The sequence below is a fragment of the Bos indicus genome, chromosome 4 (genome assembly GCF_029378745.1).
Source record: "Bos indicus isolate NIAB-ARS_2022 breed Sahiwal x Tharparkar chromosome 4, NIAB-ARS_B.indTharparkar_mat_pri_1.0, whole genome shotgun sequence".
Lineage (NCBI taxonomy): Eukaryota > Metazoa > Chordata > Mammalia > Artiodactyla > Bovidae > Bos > Bos indicus.
Window position 1 is genome coordinate 12,129,616 of NC_091763.1, and position 18,313 is coordinate 12,147,928.

General features: G+C 41.6%; 1 protein-coding gene across 1 annotated transcript in view; it reads left to right on the forward strand.

Moving 5' to 3' along the window:
• Nucleotides 1–18,313, forward strand: part of COL1A2 (collagen type I alpha 2 chain) — a 36,638-nt gene that overhangs the window by 14,719 nt on the left and 3,606 nt on the right. Inside the window, exons 18-47 of the mRNA XM_019959690.2 lie at nt 57–101; nt 202–300; nt 751–804; nt 957–1,064; nt 1,436–1,489; nt 1,591–1,689; nt 2,608–2,661; nt 3,102–3,200; nt 3,576–3,629; nt 4,328–4,381; nt 4,534–4,587; nt 5,113–5,166; nt 6,151–6,195; nt 7,561–7,659; nt 8,841–8,948; nt 9,710–9,763; nt 10,681–10,734; nt 11,450–11,503; nt 11,605–11,658; nt 11,755–11,862; nt 12,224–12,277; nt 13,115–13,168; nt 14,162–14,323; nt 15,294–15,401; nt 16,067–16,174; nt 16,519–16,572; nt 16,662–16,769; nt 16,916–16,969; nt 17,575–17,682; nt 18,155–18,208. Of these exons, the coding sequence (XP_019815249.2) occupies nt 57–101; nt 202–300; nt 751–804; nt 957–1,064; nt 1,436–1,489; nt 1,591–1,689; nt 2,608–2,661; nt 3,102–3,200; nt 3,576–3,629; nt 4,328–4,381; nt 4,534–4,587; nt 5,113–5,166; nt 6,151–6,195; nt 7,561–7,659; nt 8,841–8,948; nt 9,710–9,763; nt 10,681–10,734; nt 11,450–11,503; nt 11,605–11,658; nt 11,755–11,862; nt 12,224–12,277; nt 13,115–13,168; nt 14,162–14,323; nt 15,294–15,401; nt 16,067–16,174; nt 16,519–16,572; nt 16,662–16,769; nt 16,916–16,969; nt 17,575–17,682; nt 18,155–18,208 (2,268 nt within the window). The remainder of the gene's footprint in view (nt 1–56; nt 102–201; nt 301–750; nt 805–956; nt 1,065–1,435; nt 1,490–1,590; nt 1,690–2,607; nt 2,662–3,101; nt 3,201–3,575; nt 3,630–4,327; nt 4,382–4,533; nt 4,588–5,112; nt 5,167–6,150; nt 6,196–7,560; nt 7,660–8,840; nt 8,949–9,709; nt 9,764–10,680; nt 10,735–11,449; nt 11,504–11,604; nt 11,659–11,754; nt 11,863–12,223; nt 12,278–13,114; nt 13,169–14,161; nt 14,324–15,293; nt 15,402–16,066; nt 16,175–16,518; nt 16,573–16,661; nt 16,770–16,915; nt 16,970–17,574; nt 17,683–18,154; nt 18,209–18,313) is intronic.

Consider the following 18,313-nt stretch of genomic DNA (forward strand, 5'->3'; position numbering starts at 1 on the left):
TCATAGAACGGAAATACCCCTCTGAACCGTATCCTTCTCCCTTCTTTTCCTTACAGGGAAACCCCGGAGCCAATGGGCTTCCTGGCGCTAAGGGTGCTGCTGTGAGTATACGGCTAAAGCGCGCCGCTGTGGCTGTCAGTGTGTTTAGTGGGCGCTGTCTCTCGTTGTCTCGTGATGGACCTTGCTGCCTTTCTTCCCCAGGGCCTTCCCGGTGTTGCTGGGGCTCCCGGCCTCCCTGGACCCCGGGGTATTCCTGGCCCTGTTGGCGCTGCTGGTGCTACTGGCGCCAGAGGACTTGTTGTAAGTGGTCGTGGCTGATGCTCCCCTCATTCTGAAATGCCATCCCTACCATCCTTTCATCCCCGTCTAGACTTCCACTTGCCTTCTAATCATTCTCTTTCTTCACCAGCATTTTTAATGTGTATTTTTCCTATAAGTTCAGGCACCTGTATGTGTACCGTCTCCCCGCCTCTCTCTCTCTCACACACACACACACACACGCAGACACACCCACCCCTCCTGTTCTCCTGGAACATCACCCAGAGGTCAAGGAGGCACATCTCTGTGGTACCAGTCTCATCCTCTCAAGTCAAGACTATTCCCCTGTAGGCCGTTCACATGTGAACTGAGCGTATTTCATAGAGAACTAAAGCTCGCGTCACCTTGACTCGTGAGCAGTCCCGATGTTTGTCTCCCAGAAGACTGTGACAGATGTCTGTCATTTGACCACTGTTTTGTATTGGACCCTAGGGTGAGCCCGGCCCAGCTGGTTCGAAAGGAGAGAGCGGCAACAAGGGCGAGCCTGTGAGTAGTTCTGTAGTCACAGTTTTAAGTAATTACTACTTTTTCAATCCAAAAAGTAATACTGTTGTTTTTAAGTTATTGCTTTTTCTCTAGCTGGATGTAAAGACAATTTTTATTTTCCTGCGTTTCCTTTTTTTTTTTTAATTAAATAGGGTGCTGTTGGGCAGCCAGGTCCTCCTGGCCCCAGTGGTGAAGAAGGAAAGAGAGGCTCCACTGGAGAAATCGGACCCGCTGGCCCCCCAGGACCTCCTGGGCTGAGGGTAGGTTCCAAACACTCTTGACACCCAGACACGCCAGAGGCACTCCTTCACTGGGAATTGGTTAGAATTACCAAGTGCATTTTCTAGATGAAGGAGGCATCTGCTTTCCATCTGCTGTCTTAAATCACTGACTCTCAATTTGATATGTTATAAAATTGGTCTGGAAACAGGGTTGACCTACTTTTGCAGAATGCTTCTCCCACACATTCCTTTGGGGTTTGGAGGAAGTTTTTTGGCTTGGTTTGTTATTGTATCCCCCGCTGAAGGGCATCAAGATTTCTTGCATGCGTGCCATGTTTCAATAAATTCTGTTCTACCTAATGGAAGAATTTTCTCTGATTTTCTTCTGTGTTTTGTGTACTTTCTTACAGGGAAATCCTGGCTCCCGTGGTCTACCTGGAGCTGATGGCAGAGCTGGTGTCATGGTAAGTTGTCCATTATTCATATCCTGGAAAGGAACTTGATGCTTCTGGTGGTGGGTATGACACTGGCTTTAACAAGCTCCCCTCCCTCTTCTTTTCAATAGGGTCCTGCTGGTAGCCGTGGTGCAACTGGCCCTGCTGGTGTGCGAGGTCCCAATGGAGATTCTGGTCGCCCTGGAGAGCCTGGCCTCATGGGACCCCGAGTAAGTTTCAGATTGATTCTGAGAAAGTCACACCTGGCACTGTTTCCTTTTTTAAAGGGATGATTAATATTTGAAGACAACAATAATTTTTAAAAAAACAAAAGTTAATTTGTTAGTAAACTTGCTGACAGTTCTTTTTTTAATTTATCAAAGCCAAGTAGATATTTTGACGAATTTAGTTAGTTCATAAATGTCCTATTTATTACTTGATACAATGGCTGTGAGGTTTTTGGAAGAATAGATTTATTTTAATATATCCAAATTAGGTTGGTTCTCCTATCAGCATGAATCTTTTATCTCAATTTGTGAGTTTTATATAAGGTGTTCACGAAATGTATTAGGACTATACATTATCAGGTTATTACATTCATAAGTGAGTCATTTTTCTAGCAATCACAAAGTGCTATAATGTATTCAGCATCACACTAGCCATGGAGAAATGACCTTTGGAGCCGTAGACGCTCTAATCCATAGCAATAGAGTAATTTTTTGCCTCCATTATCTCTTATGGATGGGTATCAACTGTAATTGTACCATAAATAAGTAATAAAGACACCAAACATAGCAATAAAAAAAAATCCACTTTGAAAACTGCTTACTAAAATTATTTGTTTTTCTATTACAAGATAGAAAAACATATACGTTTTGCCCATATGGTGTTGTTCAACAGTTTCTTGAGATATCTTTAAATGGGTCAGTTGCACGAAAATTCAATAAAAGGAAAGGCATTTAAAATAGAATGAAGAAAGTTTTCAGAGCTTTTTCATACCTCCTGGCTAGGGCTGATATCCCTAATTTTTGCCCTAAGGCAACAAACAAAAATTGGGAGAAAAGTGCTTTTGTGACATTTCAATTCACTGGAACCGTGAGTAGATGTGTGAAAGTGCCAATAGGAAGGCATCCTCATTTGTTTTACAGGGTTTCCCAGGTTCCCCTGGAAATATCGGCCCAGCTGGTAAAGAAGGTCCTGTGGTGAGTATCACTTATATTTTCAAGGACACTTATTGCACCCTTATCAAGTCTATTCTGTAGCTTATTTACACATGAAGACGTTTATACTGAAAATAAGTATCAGCCACACATATGTCTGGGAATGCAAAGTAATAGATTGTAATTACAGAGTCCAAATGAGCACAGGAGGCAAAAGGAAAAAGAAACAGGGCAGGGAAAATGGAAGAGGGTGATAAGGTTTGGAAAAGAAGGAGAAGGGAGGGATTGTGTACAGAGGAGATTGACTTGGGTGCATGTGTACTGACATCCTATTTGGAAAAGGAAAATGGATTTATGACATCTTCTAGAAGAAGTTCTATGCATTCAGAAGATGATTCTTTTCATCCCATGGCAGAATCATAAGCTTGAGGTTGTGAGATCCTGTAGATGCTGAGTGAACACTAAATAAACTCTGGTTTCAGGGTCTCCCTGGTATTGACGGCAGACCTGGACCCATTGGCCCAGCGGGAGCAAGAGGAGAGCCTGGCAACATTGGATTCCCTGGACCCAAAGGCCCCAGTGTAAGAATCACCACCACCTCCTCTCCCTCAGCACTTCTTTGCGTCACATTTCATCAAAACTCTCATTTCTCTCTGGCATCAGTCCCCTCTACCTCAAGGGGTCCCTTTCAACACAAGAAAACTGTAACTTACCACTTAGCACATTAAAAGTTGACCTCCAGTATGTCATTGTGAAAACTCACATCCTGAGTTGCTTACGTCTGCGGACACAGCTGGACTTTATTGTAATCTAGATCTGCACAATGATGGGTCGTGCCTTAGATAACAGAATTCAAGGATGAGGAAGCTAAAAAAAAAAAAACCAAGATATTCATATTTCAGAATTGTCATGGTTAATTTGACATTAAATGTATGTTTTTTAAATGTTTATTATAGGGTGATCCTGGCAAAGCTGGTGAAAAAGGTCATGCTGGTCTTGCTGGTGCTCGGGTAGGTGTTCATTTCTGTGTGACTCTATCCATGTGGTATTTATTCACACAGGATACACTCCTTGGAAAAGACCCTGATGGCAGGACAGATTGACGGCAGAGGAGAAGGGGGTGACAGAGGATGAGATGGTTGGATGGCATCACTGACTCAATGGACATGAGTTTGAGCAAGCTCTGGGAGATAGTGAAGGACAGGGAGGCCTGGCGTGCTGCAGTGCATGGGGGTCACGAAGACTTGGACATGACTGAACAACTGAACGACCACAACACATCTTTGAGGCCATTACATATCATTCCATCACTTTCTTTCTACAGTGGTACCCCCAAGGTTCCTTTTACAATCAAACAATGTCTTTTCTCTTTAACCACACTTAGAAGGCAGTGAGCTATAGAACAAATCAGAATGTATACTAAGTCAAAAATATTTATGGATGCTTTTGGCTTTTATTTAATTCATTTTGTGATTTAAAAGCTATGAATATGCTAGTAGCATTCTCTAGCCCTTCATCCATGGATTTCCCATAAGCCATATCAAAAAGTCAGTAGGCAGTATTTGGGCCTTGGTTGGGGACCCACAATATATTTAACTCATGCAAAAATGTCAAGCTTTGTTTTGAGGAAGTCACACGTGCTTTAGGGAACCTTATATTGTCTGACTCAGGAGTGACTGACACTGAGCCTTTCTGCTAAACATTTTAGGGCGCTCCAGGTCCCGATGGCAACAACGGTGCTCAGGGACCCCCTGGGCTACAGGTGAGTATTCTCCCACTCTTGTCCTATTCTGCCCTAAAATGAATCTAATCCCGCAAAAATGGCCATTTCTGTTTCTTCTCCAGTCTGAAAGTTATGTAGCTAGAAAGCAAGGGTGGCATGTGCCTCTATGTAATCTTTCCTATCACTTTCAGGGTGTCCAAGGTGGAAAAGGTGAACAGGGTCCTGCTGGTCCTCCAGGCTTCCAGGTAAGTCAGCTAAAACATTCAGACTAGGGGTCCGTATGATTACTTTGGTCAGACTGTCCAGTGGTAAATCATTACACCACTCTCCCCTACCACACAGAACATGATTTCAGAACTGAAGCAAATAGATGGCGAGTGAGAAGCTGCTCACAGCTTCTCTGTGTAACACAGGGACCCCCCAGTCTGGTGCTCTGTCATGACCTAGAGGGGTGAGATTGGGGTGGGAGAGGCAGGGTGGCTCAGGGGGAGAAGACTTGTGTATACTTATGGCTGATTTACAATGTTGGCAGGAACCAACACAGCACTGTAAAGCAATTCTCCAATTAAAAAATTTTTAAAAGAACTGAAGCAAAGAAGGGTACATGTTTTTCAAGGCAAACTTTTCTGTAATCCCTTCATAACAGTTATGAAGGGATTACAATATGGTTAGTGATCATATTGATATTAGATAGTTCCCCCCAAAACCAATTATTAGACAATCCCCCAAATATAGTCATAAAGATGGAGGTTTGTATTTTTTTCATCTAGGGTCTGCCTGGCCCTGCAGGCACAGCTGGTGAAGCTGGCAAACCAGGAGAAAGGGTGAGTAAAACAAGTGATCATAAATTTGCCTAAACTTGGGACTTTTCCTCTGTTTAATATCCTACTGCAGTGCAATTATGACATACAAAAGGAAACTTCATATTTCATATGTTAATGATAGTGTTCCACGTATGTTGGTACTGTTGGAGAGAATGAGCCAAGTTACTCATTTTCATTCAAATTACTTTGTTTTAAGGATTGAATGAAACATCATATTATGGAAGTGAAATATATCATGAACATTCCATTTAATAGCCTTACTTTTTTGTATTGTTCTTGGTAATGTTAAAATACAGATTATTTCCCTCTCCATAGAAAAGAAGTAAATGCACTGATTTTCCATCAAACTAGGCCCTGAAAAATTGCTTTTAATGTTTTTCTTGGCATTCAGACATGACACTGCTATTCACAATCAGGGCATGAGCTCTGAGTCATTTTATCTATAATTGTGATGAATGTGCTTCAATTCAGCTACATTCTGCGGCCTGCTCTCCTTTGTCAACAGTGGGGCACATTAAGGAGACAGCTGGTCAGTAATAAAGGAGATACACTTGGGTATACAATTAACTAGGTAATGGGCAGAATATGATTGTTTCTATTAAGAGAGCAGTCTGTTATATAACTAAAAATAGGCAATGTCTGATACTGTTCATCATCATTATTTATTATATTATCAAAGGAGAAGAGTCTTTTGTCACCTTTAAAGAAGCAATACACTAAATAATGAGAAACTAAAATTTTCTACCAGGTTCTAGGGGAGATCTATCTTTCGTATCAGTGGAATTCTCACTTTTTAAAAAATCTTTCCATACACCACGGAAAGTTTTCTTGTTCCTAACAGCCTGTGTACTTATACACTTGTGGAGGTAGAGCCCATTTGGCTTTATTTTACTCTTTCAAAAATTTTCTAAACATCGTAAACATAAGTGGATCTAGAGAAAATACGTAAATGTCATACTTTATTTATTCCCATGTTTTGCCTAGGGTATCCCTGGTGAATTTGGTCTCCCTGGCCCTGCTGGTGCAAGAGTAAGTATTACTTTCATAATCTCCTGGCAATATTTTTAAAAGAAATATTGTGCTTTCTTCTAAAAACTACTGATGACCTTGTAACAACAAATTTCTGATATTCTTCTATAGTCAAATCAATTTCTAAATTGATAATAGACTTTTGTATCTAATTGCTCATATTTCTTATTAAAAATCCACAAAGTATAAAAAACATAAGTGAACTAATATGTGTATTATATTCAGTGACTTATACACATATGTGAGGTATGTTTATGACAGTGGCTTGACCTGAGCTAAGGAAAAGTAATATCCTATTAAGATTTAAAGTCAATTTTTGCAATGCCTGTTGGTACTCAAAGCCTAAAATCTGAAATCATGAGCCTACTCTTATTTAAAAAATTAAATTTATATAATTTGCCTGTGGTCATTAGACTAACTGGAAAGATTGGTTGGCCCCTAAAGTATCCTGTTATGTAGTTAGTTACCATAAAGCTGGGATGCCTGCACAAATGTAGTGACATACGACCATTGGGAAGATCCCCTGGAGAATGAAATGGCAAGCCACTCCAGTCCTTTTGCCTGGAAAATTCCACAAATGGAGGATCCTGCTAAGCTACTATCCATAGGATTGCAAAGAGTCTCACAGGACTGAGCAACTTCATTTCTTCAGGACCATAGAACCAAATTGTAACAAGGGTCTTTGAAGCAGTTACAGTGTGGACTTACATGTTAAATATTCTGAACCATAGAATGCTATGTTGTAGTGATATTTATATGTAAATTGGGACATATTTAGATAGGTAGAAAAATAAATAGACATATATACAAATATACACATTTCATATATATATATATTCTGTTTTATATATATGTATACACACACACACATATATATATATTATACCTGTTACATCCCTATTGTGTGCAATTGTAAAAAGAGAGCATAGATATGAGGATATATAATCTTATTTAAGATATGTAAATCTTATTAAGATTTATAATCTTAATCTTCTCACTGAAAATGATACAATCTTTCCCTTTGAATACTGTGTATAACTGGCATCTGTTTTTACCTATGGATCTATTAATATCACAGAAAAAGGCCAAAAAGAGGAAATGAATTCTAAAAGTTGAACATTATACTCGAGAGGCAACAGATTTTGACATTGTAGCCACAGACCACTAGAACTGAATAAGACCTTAGAGATTGTCTCATCCCATCCTTTTGTTTTACTAGCAGAGAAATTATGGGAAAGTAATTGTAATTTGCTTGTAAATGGAGAGCTGGGATTCAGAAGCTAAACAAGCATGAACTCTGATGTATAACGTGATATCTCGGAAAATGATGAGCAGCACAACACTTTTTCTGCTTCCTTCCCACAGGGGGAGCGTGGGCCCCCAGGTGAAAGTGGTGCTGCTGGGCCTACTGGGCCTATTGGAAGCCGAGGTCCTTCTGGACCCCCAGGGCCTGATGGAAACAAGGTAAAATGTGATCTCTATTGCTGGTTTGGCCCAGTATGCTCTAGAATAAGTAAAATCCTTTACAATAGTAAATGAATTATTTCTCAGATTTTTAAAATTTACTTTCAGTTTGGTAATGATTTCCACCTCAGTAAATAACAGTCTGATTCTAGTAGACCCAAATTATTCCAAAGGAAGCAAAACCCCAGTGTTGTACACACATAAATGAATTAGTATGGGTTTTTACTCTTTTCTCATCACACTATTCATACTTTTGTCTTAATCTAGAAACACCATACATATCTGGACACAATTTTTAGAGAATGAACCTTTATACTTTCCCAACATCCTAGAGTAAAATTTCAAAAAGTAACTCAATTTTAATAAGAGAATTTGTGATGATAAAAACTAACTGGACAGTACTTTCATCTCCAAAACCTAAGCCTGAAAACTTGCGTTTCAAAATAGAACCTGTGATTTAGATCTTAAAATAGATGGAATCATACATTTCTGAAAAACAGATTACTTCAACCACGGTAAAAAGAAGGCAATTTATACTACTTCTGATTCTTACCTTTACGGGGTAAAGAGTCACTGTAAAAAGCTATTTTGGTATATGGAAGGATATTGGAAAAAATAACAATAAGGTAGGAGGGCGAGAGGAAGGAAGAATGGAAATATTGGTTCTCTGAGAAAGTACTTTCAAAGGGTTTTATCTCGGAAGCCAGTCAACAGATTTTAAGTACATGGAATTGTAAGGTGTTATAGAAAAATGGAAGCTATAGTCCCACTCTTAAGAAGATTAAAATGTAAACATCTCCCTGGTTGATGAGGTCTCTTTCCACATTTCCTGTCTAGGCTAAGAGACTTCACCTTGAAACATGTTTGTGGGCGCACATTCTTCCCTTTCTGCCTCCCATTGTCGTCCTCTCTTCTCCTGCAGGCCTGCCTGCCTTTAAGAGCGGGTTATAGAAAACTTGGCGGGCCCCCGTCCCCACCCCCCACTTCTCTTCGGTCCTGGGTCATTAACAGCGTCTCCCTCACTTAGAGCCTCCCTCTTTCGGTCAGCCTCCTTTGTGTCTCTCTAGGCAGGAGAGAATGCTATCCATTAAATGTATAAATTGGAAGCCTTCAAGAGTTCGTCTCTCCACTTTCTTCTTTTTACCGCAGCAATAATTGTTTTCGCATGTGTTTGATTCAAGGGTGAACCGGGTGTGGTTGGCGCTCCAGGCACTGCTGGCCCATCTGGTCCTAGCGGACTCCCAGGAGAGAGGGGTGCGGCTGGCATTCCTGGAGGCAAGGGAGAAAAGGTACTCTCGGCGCTGGGCCTTAACACATACTGTTGATGAACTCTAGCAAACAAGGCTGCACAAGGTTAACCTTTTTTTTTTAAACGGTTCTTGGCAGGTGGTCTGGTAGCATTTTGATATCTATCTGTATACATTTCCCTCTGCCACCTAGCACCTACGTGTTTCTAAACTCACCAATCTGGCAAAATTCCTTGCTACCATGGAATTTCACGCAAACAGATGGTGTTGAGTAATACATGAGGCTCATTTTAATGCCACTAACAATAATGCCTCCGCCTGCCCTAATTAATGGGAAGAAGCTATATTGAACAGCTGTCAACCGTGCTGCTGCATTAGTTATGCCATAAGAGGGATCGGCCGCTGAAGCCCATTGTGATGTTGCCTTATAATTCTGTCCACATGAGTTTGTACCTCACTTGATTATGCTTCAGGAGGGTGCATGGAAATTAGTAAAGAATAGTTAACACTAATCTGGAAAGGGACTTGAATTTTTTTGTTGTTGTTATTTTTTCCTTCCGTATTTCTATCAAATGAGTATTTCCATTCGAGTTTTTAGAAGATGGTAGGAAATCAAAACATTACTAAAGATCTTAAATGAATTATATTATGAATTATATTAAATTATTTTATAATTTTATTAAATTATATTATGTTATGAATTATATTAAATGAATTATAGCTTCTGTAGAAAAAAAAAAACTCAATTTTGATTCAAAAGTTTGGTTGGGAAATAAAAAGTTGCTTTTGCTTTATACTTTTAGGGTGAAACTGGTCTCAGAGGTGACATTGGTAGCCCTGGTAGAGATGGTGCTCGTGTGAGTAGAATTCTATTTGTACTTATATTGGTGTTTTTTTTTTAAACATTTCACTCCATTTGAGTTGAGAAGCTTTCCAAAATGGAACTGACAAAAGAGAGAGTCAGGGTTAGTAAAAGGGTATTCCAATCACATCATTTTACATGTTCCAAAAGAAAAATTCAAAAGAGGACTTACTCCCTTGAAAATTATGAAAATTATGAATTTTCTCCCTTCCTTAGTTTTAACTGTACCAAGTGCAAACTACCACCCCAAATCTCTGGGTTTAACAGAACATTAAATTATTGTTTAAACTAACATAGGGCTTTAGAAAAAAAAAAAAAAAAGCAGTAATTCTTGCATTTTAAGAAGCCATATCCTATAACAAGGTTCTATATACCCTAAGAATTTATCATTCAAGAGCCGCCCCAAGATTAACTGTTAATGGCGTGGAGGTGCCAATGATAGTCCCATCAAGGTATAATAATCCTACTCTAGAATACTGGCCTCATGGCTTTTCCGGGCCATAAGCCCCTTTGGTTCTTCTCACCTCTCCCTCAGTGCTGGGAGCTCCCTGTGACACATTCATCATAGTCCTGTCTCTGAATCACACAGTCCTAACTCTTCTTAACAACGCTAGTCATTTGCTACCCTCCAGGGAATTTTAAAAGAGCAGAGAGTTCAGATCTCTGCAGTTCCTAATCTGGCCATAACCTAGACATTTCCATGACCTTCACCACTGCGGTAACTCTCCTCCTGGGAGTGGCTTCTGATGCCTTGATAATTAGAACTGAAATGCATCAGAGGCTTTCTTGATGTCTATCCCGAGTGTCCAGTGAAAGTGTTCCACCACTGAATAAGCACAGCAAGGGGAGAGGGTAAGTGTCCCTTCTGACGGTACCGGGTGTTATTGACAAGACTTCTCTTTTGGGGTCTAGGGTGCTCCTGGTGCTATTGGTGCTCCTGGCCCTGCTGGAGCCAATGGGGACCGGGTAAGCATGCATTTTCACTGACTTGCAACTCTCTGACTGATAGCAATATCGAAAATTCCCTGCTGCCCTGGTCCCATAGGGCCCCAGCAATTCATTTTTATGCCTTTGTATAAAGCCCATCTATTTAAAAACATACCTGTTAGTGTGGGGCAGCAGAGAACAAATGCTACGTGGTTAAAGTTCTCTTCCTTTTCTATACATGTGCCTGGTATCTGAGCTATATCTTAATCCCTATCATTTGTTTGAAAGTCTTTTGGGGTTGCCCATTAACAATATCCTAATGTACTGAGCTTTGCTGAAGCCTTCAATTGTAAAAAAAAAAAAAAAAATCAATAAAATACATGTGTTCCTATTTCACATCGAACAGTCCACTTAAAATAGACATTATTTATTGTATTGTGCAAATTGCCACAAGTAGATCAGCCTCGTGTCCATCTAAAAATTAAAATGTCCTCCTTCTGGTATTGCGGACACTGACTTATAATATTTCTACAAGTGTATGACCAATGCCCCTGCAACCTCCAAAATGAATACAACATTAGGCAGAGTAAGAGTCCATTTCACTTCTATCTGTGAGATGGGGATTAGTCGCCTCTTTGGATGCAGTTGTGAACTCTGACGAGAACCCACTGGCTCCCTCTGTCTCCTTTCCTGCCTACCTCTTTGAGCATCTGTGGGAGGCGCACTGATGCACTCATTTTGGGTCCCTTTGTAGGGTGAAGCTGGTCCCGCTGGCCCTGCTGGCCCTGCTGGTCCTCGTGGTAGCCCTGTAAGTAGATCAATTCTGGATCAATTTGGACCCTCATAACTTTTAGACACCGATGAGTCTGAGGTTTGCTAAGATATTTTGCAATCCCTTCTCCCACCTAGGGTGAACGTGGTGAGGTCGGTCCCGCTGGCCCCAACGGATTTGCTGGTCCTGCTGTGAGTATCATGTGATGAAAGTTCATCCGGAAACACCCCAAGTGAACAAATAGAGTGCACTGGAACACCTGAACTGTAACTGTTCCTTTCCTACAGGGTGCTGCTGGTCAACCTGGTGCTAAAGGAGAGAGAGGAACCAAAGGACCCAAGGGTGAAAATGGTCCTGTTGGTCCCACAGGCCCCGTTGGAGCTGCCGGTCCGTCTGTAAGTTGAATCCACAAGTGGTCAACACAGCCTGGGCAGTTACCCATGAAATCTTGTAACAACATATATCAATCAAGTGCCTACTACCCATCAGGGAACATAGCAGACAGAAGACTATTTTTAAAATGAGTTAAAACTTGTGTACCCACTTTACATATTATAAAAGTATCATAAATATTGTTTTATCTCATTTATTGGATAACCCCCTAAAGGTGGTAATATTGAAGTGGGGATTTTATGTAACAAAGATAATCTCTAGATTTGCTTCTAACAGACATGGAAATAATCCATTTGGAGAAAAGAGTAACATTTATAAAGGTTGTTCTGTGATTTGACCCCATCTTTCTTTGTTTGCATGTAGGGTCCAAATGGCCCACCTGGTCCTGCTGGAAGTCGTGGTGATGGAGGGCCCCCTGTGAGTACTTACAGTGGATTTGTATCGCTTTTCTTTCTTCAGAAGCTATTAGGGACAACTAGAGAGTTTGGGAATTTTTGGTAATTTGGACTATAATAAGGGGAGTCTTGAGGCTCAAGCTAACTCTGGAGAAATTCTGATACTGAAGTTAAGGGTCATGTTCCTGGAATGTTAACTTAAATTCCAGCTGGAACTCAGTGCCTTGTATATTCTTACCACTTTACTTGAGGTAGTAATAACAAGGTTAAACCCAGGTAGTTTCATTGTGAAATGGATAAAATATTTCTCTGGTACCTTTTATCCTTCTATTGATACACCCCTCTTCTGCCTGACCAAGTCCCTTCCCTGGGTCACACTGACTCCCTAGAGACCCAGAGCTCCCTAGGAATGAACTCCACTGACTCCTTCCTCCTCTCATTGGACAGCAGTTAATACCTTGGTCTTTTACTGTACCTTCCTCTGAAAACAAAATGACTTACTCCATGTCCATTCCCTTAGCACCTAGCCAGGTGGTTAAGAGTTACTAATATATACACATTGATGTATAATAATATAATAGTGTCTTGCCTTTATAAGCATCATATAATCTAATAGCATTTCAGAAAGAACTATCAGAGCCTTAATGCAAAACACGTGCACTGCAATCTGGGCCATGCTGGTCAGGAAGATGTGTGGAGATGGAGGGTCTTTGGGGTCCTGGTTAAAATAAAACCCTCTCCAGGGCTGTCACTCCCTACTCTTTGGTCCGTCCTTGGTCACATGTATTGAGGATTTTCCTTCTTACCCAGATTCCTGGAGTTGGTGCTGACTGGGGAATTTTAATGTGCTTGCTTTTAGGGGGCTACTGGTTTCCCTGGTGCTGCTGGACGGACTGGTCCCCCTGGACCCTCTGTGAGTAAATCACTTCCCAAACGTGTCTTCATTTATTTACTCTAGCCAAAATCCCTAGCCTCTAGAAGGAAACTGTTAAGAAACTCTCTATGAAGAAACATGCTGCTAGCATTTTGCTATGACTTTCCTAATCTGAAATCAGTTGTTCCGAATCATTAAGGCAAAATCATCAGAAATTATATTTTCTAATATCAGTTTAAGAGGCTTTTATTCATATGAACACAAGTCCCCTTGCCCCTTTTAGGGGCATGGTCTCTGTTTAAAATAAAAAATCAAGACAGTTTTAGTCACGTATCAGTTATTTCTATATCCAATTACCCTTTATGGCCAACATTCTGCCTCCATTGTTAAAGTATAATTGTTCCTGAATTTAAAGGTGGTTTGGCCTCTAATTTAATTTTGATTCGGACTCTCCTGTCAGGACTCAAGAGAATTTAATTAATTACCAAGGATTAAGTCTTCCGGTTAAGGTTTCTGGGGGAAAAAAATAGCAGAGATGTTGATTTCTTGGAATCCTTTCACAGGTTCATAACAGGAAAATCTTCATTCCCTGTAGGCATTTAATTAAACCTAGTTGAGAGCATATGTGATTCCTCAATTATGAACAAAATGCCTGTACTGGCTTTCTTCGAAAAGAAACAAGTGGAGTCCTCCAAAACCCACAGTCCCATTCGTTTACAACTGACGATTACAAGTCAGCATAGCTCTGATTCCAATGTGCTGCAACTGTGGCACAGCATTGCTTCTCCTCACAGATATCTGCCATACCCTCTGCCTCAGTTGTTCAGTTTATTACAGCCTCAGGAAGGAAGAGGAAAATTGCTTCTTTCTACAAGAAAGATTGTTTAAAGGTCTAAACCTTTCTCCAAAATGGCCAGGATATTATTTTGTGGCTTCAAATTGTTGACATCTTAATATTTAAAACCTCAGCTGCTCTCTCCCTGCTCCATGATGATTAACAGAAAGTAAGTGACCTCATACATTTGCTCACAGGGTATCTCTGGCCCCCCTGGCCCCCCTGGTCCTGCTGGTAAAGAAGGGCTTCGTGGGCCTCGTGGTGACCAAGGTCCAGTTGGTCGAAGTGGAGAGACAGGTGCCTCTGGCCCTCCTGGCTTTGTTGGTGAGAAGGGTCCCTCTGGAGAGCCTGGTACTGCTGTAAGTGATTTCAGACTCTTCTTTCTTAATACCTTATGTTGAATTAAAATAAGTCCCATATACAAATCTTCACATGGCATATATTGGTTGATGAGTATTGCAGGTTCTCAAGTAGAACTCAGTTGAGCCAGGAAATCTGTCCAACAGACACTGAGGTGTCAGGGCTTCAGTAGATACTCAAAAGGCACTGGGTGGAGGTAACAATGAGTGAGTGAACTCACTGTTTTATCAACAGAGCCTTTTAAGCTGTTGAGGGTACCTTACTGGTACTGGGATTAGAGCAAAATTCTATTGCTGTGGTCATCCTACTGTAAATTAATCGATCTCAGTAAGCTACCAATTTTTTAAAACATGCAGTGTGCAGTATTATTGCCACTTCTGAAATGTGATTTTACTAGACCTGGTTTAGTTAGAGGCCAAGGTCAAAAATTTTGCTTCCCAGCATAAATTCTATGACTCTATTCCCTCACTCTATGATGACTTCATTAATCCCAACCACGTGTTTTTAAATGTCATTCCACTGGTCTCAAGGAGAAACCAGGTACAAAGAAATATACGTGCCAAAATGGAAACTAATTGTCATCACTAGAGAAAAGATAGCCAAAGATATGTCCTACTAATAGGAAGTCACTAGCCTTTTTCCTGGGTTTCCCAGATGGCACTAGGGGTAAAGAACCTACCTGCCAATATGCAGGAGACTTAAAAGACATGGGTTCGATCCCTGGGTCGGGAAGATCCCCTGGAGGAGAGCATGGCAGCCCACTCCCGTATTCTTGCCTGGAGAATCCCATGGATAGAGGAGCCTGGTGGGCTATACTCCATGGGGTCACAAAGAGTCAGACAGGACTGAAGTGACTTCGCACGCACGCAGCCTTTTTCTACACTAAGGATAAACCCATTCTCAGAATCTCAAACCAACCTGTATTATCCTGTAGGGTCTTACAGTAATAGTATTTTTATTGTTGTTTAGGGGCCTCCTGGAACCCCAGGTCCACAAGGCCTTCTTGGTGCTCCTGGTTTTCTGGGTCTCCCAGGCTCTAGAGGTGAGCGTGGTCTACCAGGTGTCGCTGGATCTGTGGTAAGTGTTTGACACCATTCTTATCCTCGTTAACATAATAAAAGATGTTAAAAGCTGCCACTTCAACTGTGACAGATTGATCACTGAATAACTCCACTTAAGATTTTTTATTCATGGCATTTCTTTATACAGATCACATGTCACTTAACTGAGACGCTTTAATACTACCTCCCTTAGACACATGTTAGAAAGACACAGCTTAACATTATGCAGAACAATTTTTGTTCTTTTTTACATGCTTAACAACAATATAAGCTCTAATTGCATTTACTCCTTTGGAGTACGAAATGCTAGCATCATTTATCCTGGAGCAAGAATGAAACTCTGCAAGTTCTGAGTCATTCCATTAAACATAGTATGTGACAGTAACTAGGAACCATCTAATCTCCATAAACTCTCACCTTGATGAATTCATTTTATCTGGATTATCAGATGAAATGAGGCCCACTTTGTTTAGGACGTTCCCAAAGTACATACAACTGACCATCTCAGTGTACAGGAAGAGGGCAAGGATGACACTAATAACACTTCTTACCATTAGGTGACCCCTCACTTTCCACTTACCTCCTCTCTCAAAACTGGAATCCCCTGACTAGGATGGCTTTGGGAGAGTGAGACTAGCCCTCCATCCAGTGAAAGGAAGTTTGTCTTCTCTGCCTCTTTAGGGTGAACCTGGTCCCCTCGGCATCGCAGGCCCACCTGGGGCCCGTGGTCCCCCTGGTAATGTCGGTAATCCTGGCGTCAATGGTGCTCCTGGTGAAGCCGGTCGTGACGTGAGTCCAACATTTGGCTTGTAAAATCTAACTTAGCAGTACATCACTGTGTGCACCTTTGTAGCCTGAGCTGAAGTCTAGTTGTACTAACCACTGTCAGGACTGAAAATACTAAAGATAACTTGGAATGAGTGTTTAAGTAGCATACTTCAAGGTGGCCGAAATATTAAAAACACCTCTAAGAAAAAAATCTAGGTTTGCAAGTTTCTTGTTCCTGTTTTTGAACAGCCTGAAAGCAGGTTGTCTACTGGGCACTGGGAGTAATGAAGGCAGGTAGCCCAACTGTAAGGGGCCGGTGGGCTACAGTCTCTCTAAGTGCCTTAGCTGGTGTGATGTCTTCACAGGGCAACCCTGGGAATGACGGTCCCCCAGGCCGCGATGGTCAACCCGGACACAAGGTCAGTATGCCTCGTCATTGTTCTGTGACTTCAAAGGGGACTACAGTACACGCCAGACTGACGCTGAGCTTCATGTTTGCCTTCCATAGGGGGAGCGTGGTTACCCCGGTAACGCAGGTCCTGTTGGTGCTGCCGGTGCTCCTGGCCCTCAAGGCCCTGTGGGTCCCATTGGTAAACACGGAAACCGTGGTGAACCGGTGAGTGTGTCAACACCCCTTAATGCTGCCATCCTTATCGGGCTCCACCCCTGGCCTCCCCACGCTTGGGAGCTGGGGAGGGGGCGCCCAGGGAGGAGGATCTCGGGCTTGGCTGCTAAGTTGTGTTTTTCTTTTCTGATTCACAGGGTCCTGCCGGTGCTGTTGGTCCTGCTGGTGCCGTTGGCCCAAGAGGTCCCAGTGTATGTACATGGAGATGGTTTCTGTGCAGCGTTTAGGGAGGATCAGTCTAGACTGTCCATTAAGAAGACAAATAATACATAGACTATATATATATATTTTTAAAATTTAGTCCATGTTGAGAGTTGCTACAGACAGCTTTTAATCTCTTGTATTTCAAATCTCTTCTTATTGGTATTAAATAATCACAAAGATTGGACTTTCTCAGTGGCCCAGAAAATAAAGAATCCGCCTGCATTGCAGGAGACCCGGGTTCGATCCCTAGGTCGGGGAAGATCACCCTGGAGACGGGAATGGCAGCCACCCCAGTGCTCTTGCCTGGAGAATTCCATGGACAGAGGAGCCTGGTGGGCTACAGTCCATAGGGTCGCAAAGAGTTGGACACGACTGAGTGACTAACACTTTGATTTTCAATCACAAAGATGAGCCACTTAACAGAGAGCTGAACTAAAGAAGACTAAGGAAAGCGGTGGGAGTATCACCCCCCTGGCTTTCAGACCTTTCACATACAGAGTTATGTTTGTAAATAGACTGAACAATATTTGTGAAGACCTCAGTGTTGTTTTTTAACGGTAAATGTCCTGTCTGTCCTTCTTTTTCTTCATAGGGCCCACAAGGTATTCGAGGTGACAAGGGAGAGCCTGGTGATAAGGGTCCCAGAGGTCTTCCTGGCTTAAAGGGACACAATGGGTTGCAAGGTCTCCCGGGTCTTGCTGTAAGTACAGTATGGAGAAACAGCTTATATCTGTACAGATCTTAAAGTCCTTCAGCTGAGAATGAACTTCCTCTGAAGTTCACTGCTGTTGTTCTAAAATGTCCTACATCGTATTCATTTCCTGTTCTCTGGCTAACTCCATAGCTCAGAGATAATGCTGTTTCATCCCAACATGGAAGGGTGAGGGTTAGAGGAGGTAGAAATGTACATATACTAAGATCTCCTGGCAACAATGTCCTTCAGCCCCAGTTAAATAAATATAATTAGAGGAATGACTAATACTGCACTGTGAAATAGCTTATAGAAAAAAAAAAATAATTGAATAGACATAATGAAAGAAAAGAGGCCCATTTTACAATTTTAATTTTCTCAATCCAGAGTCCATTGAAACTAAAATTTTCTGTTCAGTTTTTTAAAATCTGTTCATCAACACATGTTCTAAAGGTGTGATTTTCCTGTTCTCTCTTTAAAGGGTCATCATGGCGATCAAGGTGCTCCCGGTGCTGTGGGTCCCGCTGGTCCCAGGGTAGGTAAATCTAAGAGATGTTTATCTCTGAAAAGACCCTATGGCAGACAGTGAGTCCCAGACCGCTTCTCCCTTGTGAGGTGTTCACTGGCACACACAGACTTG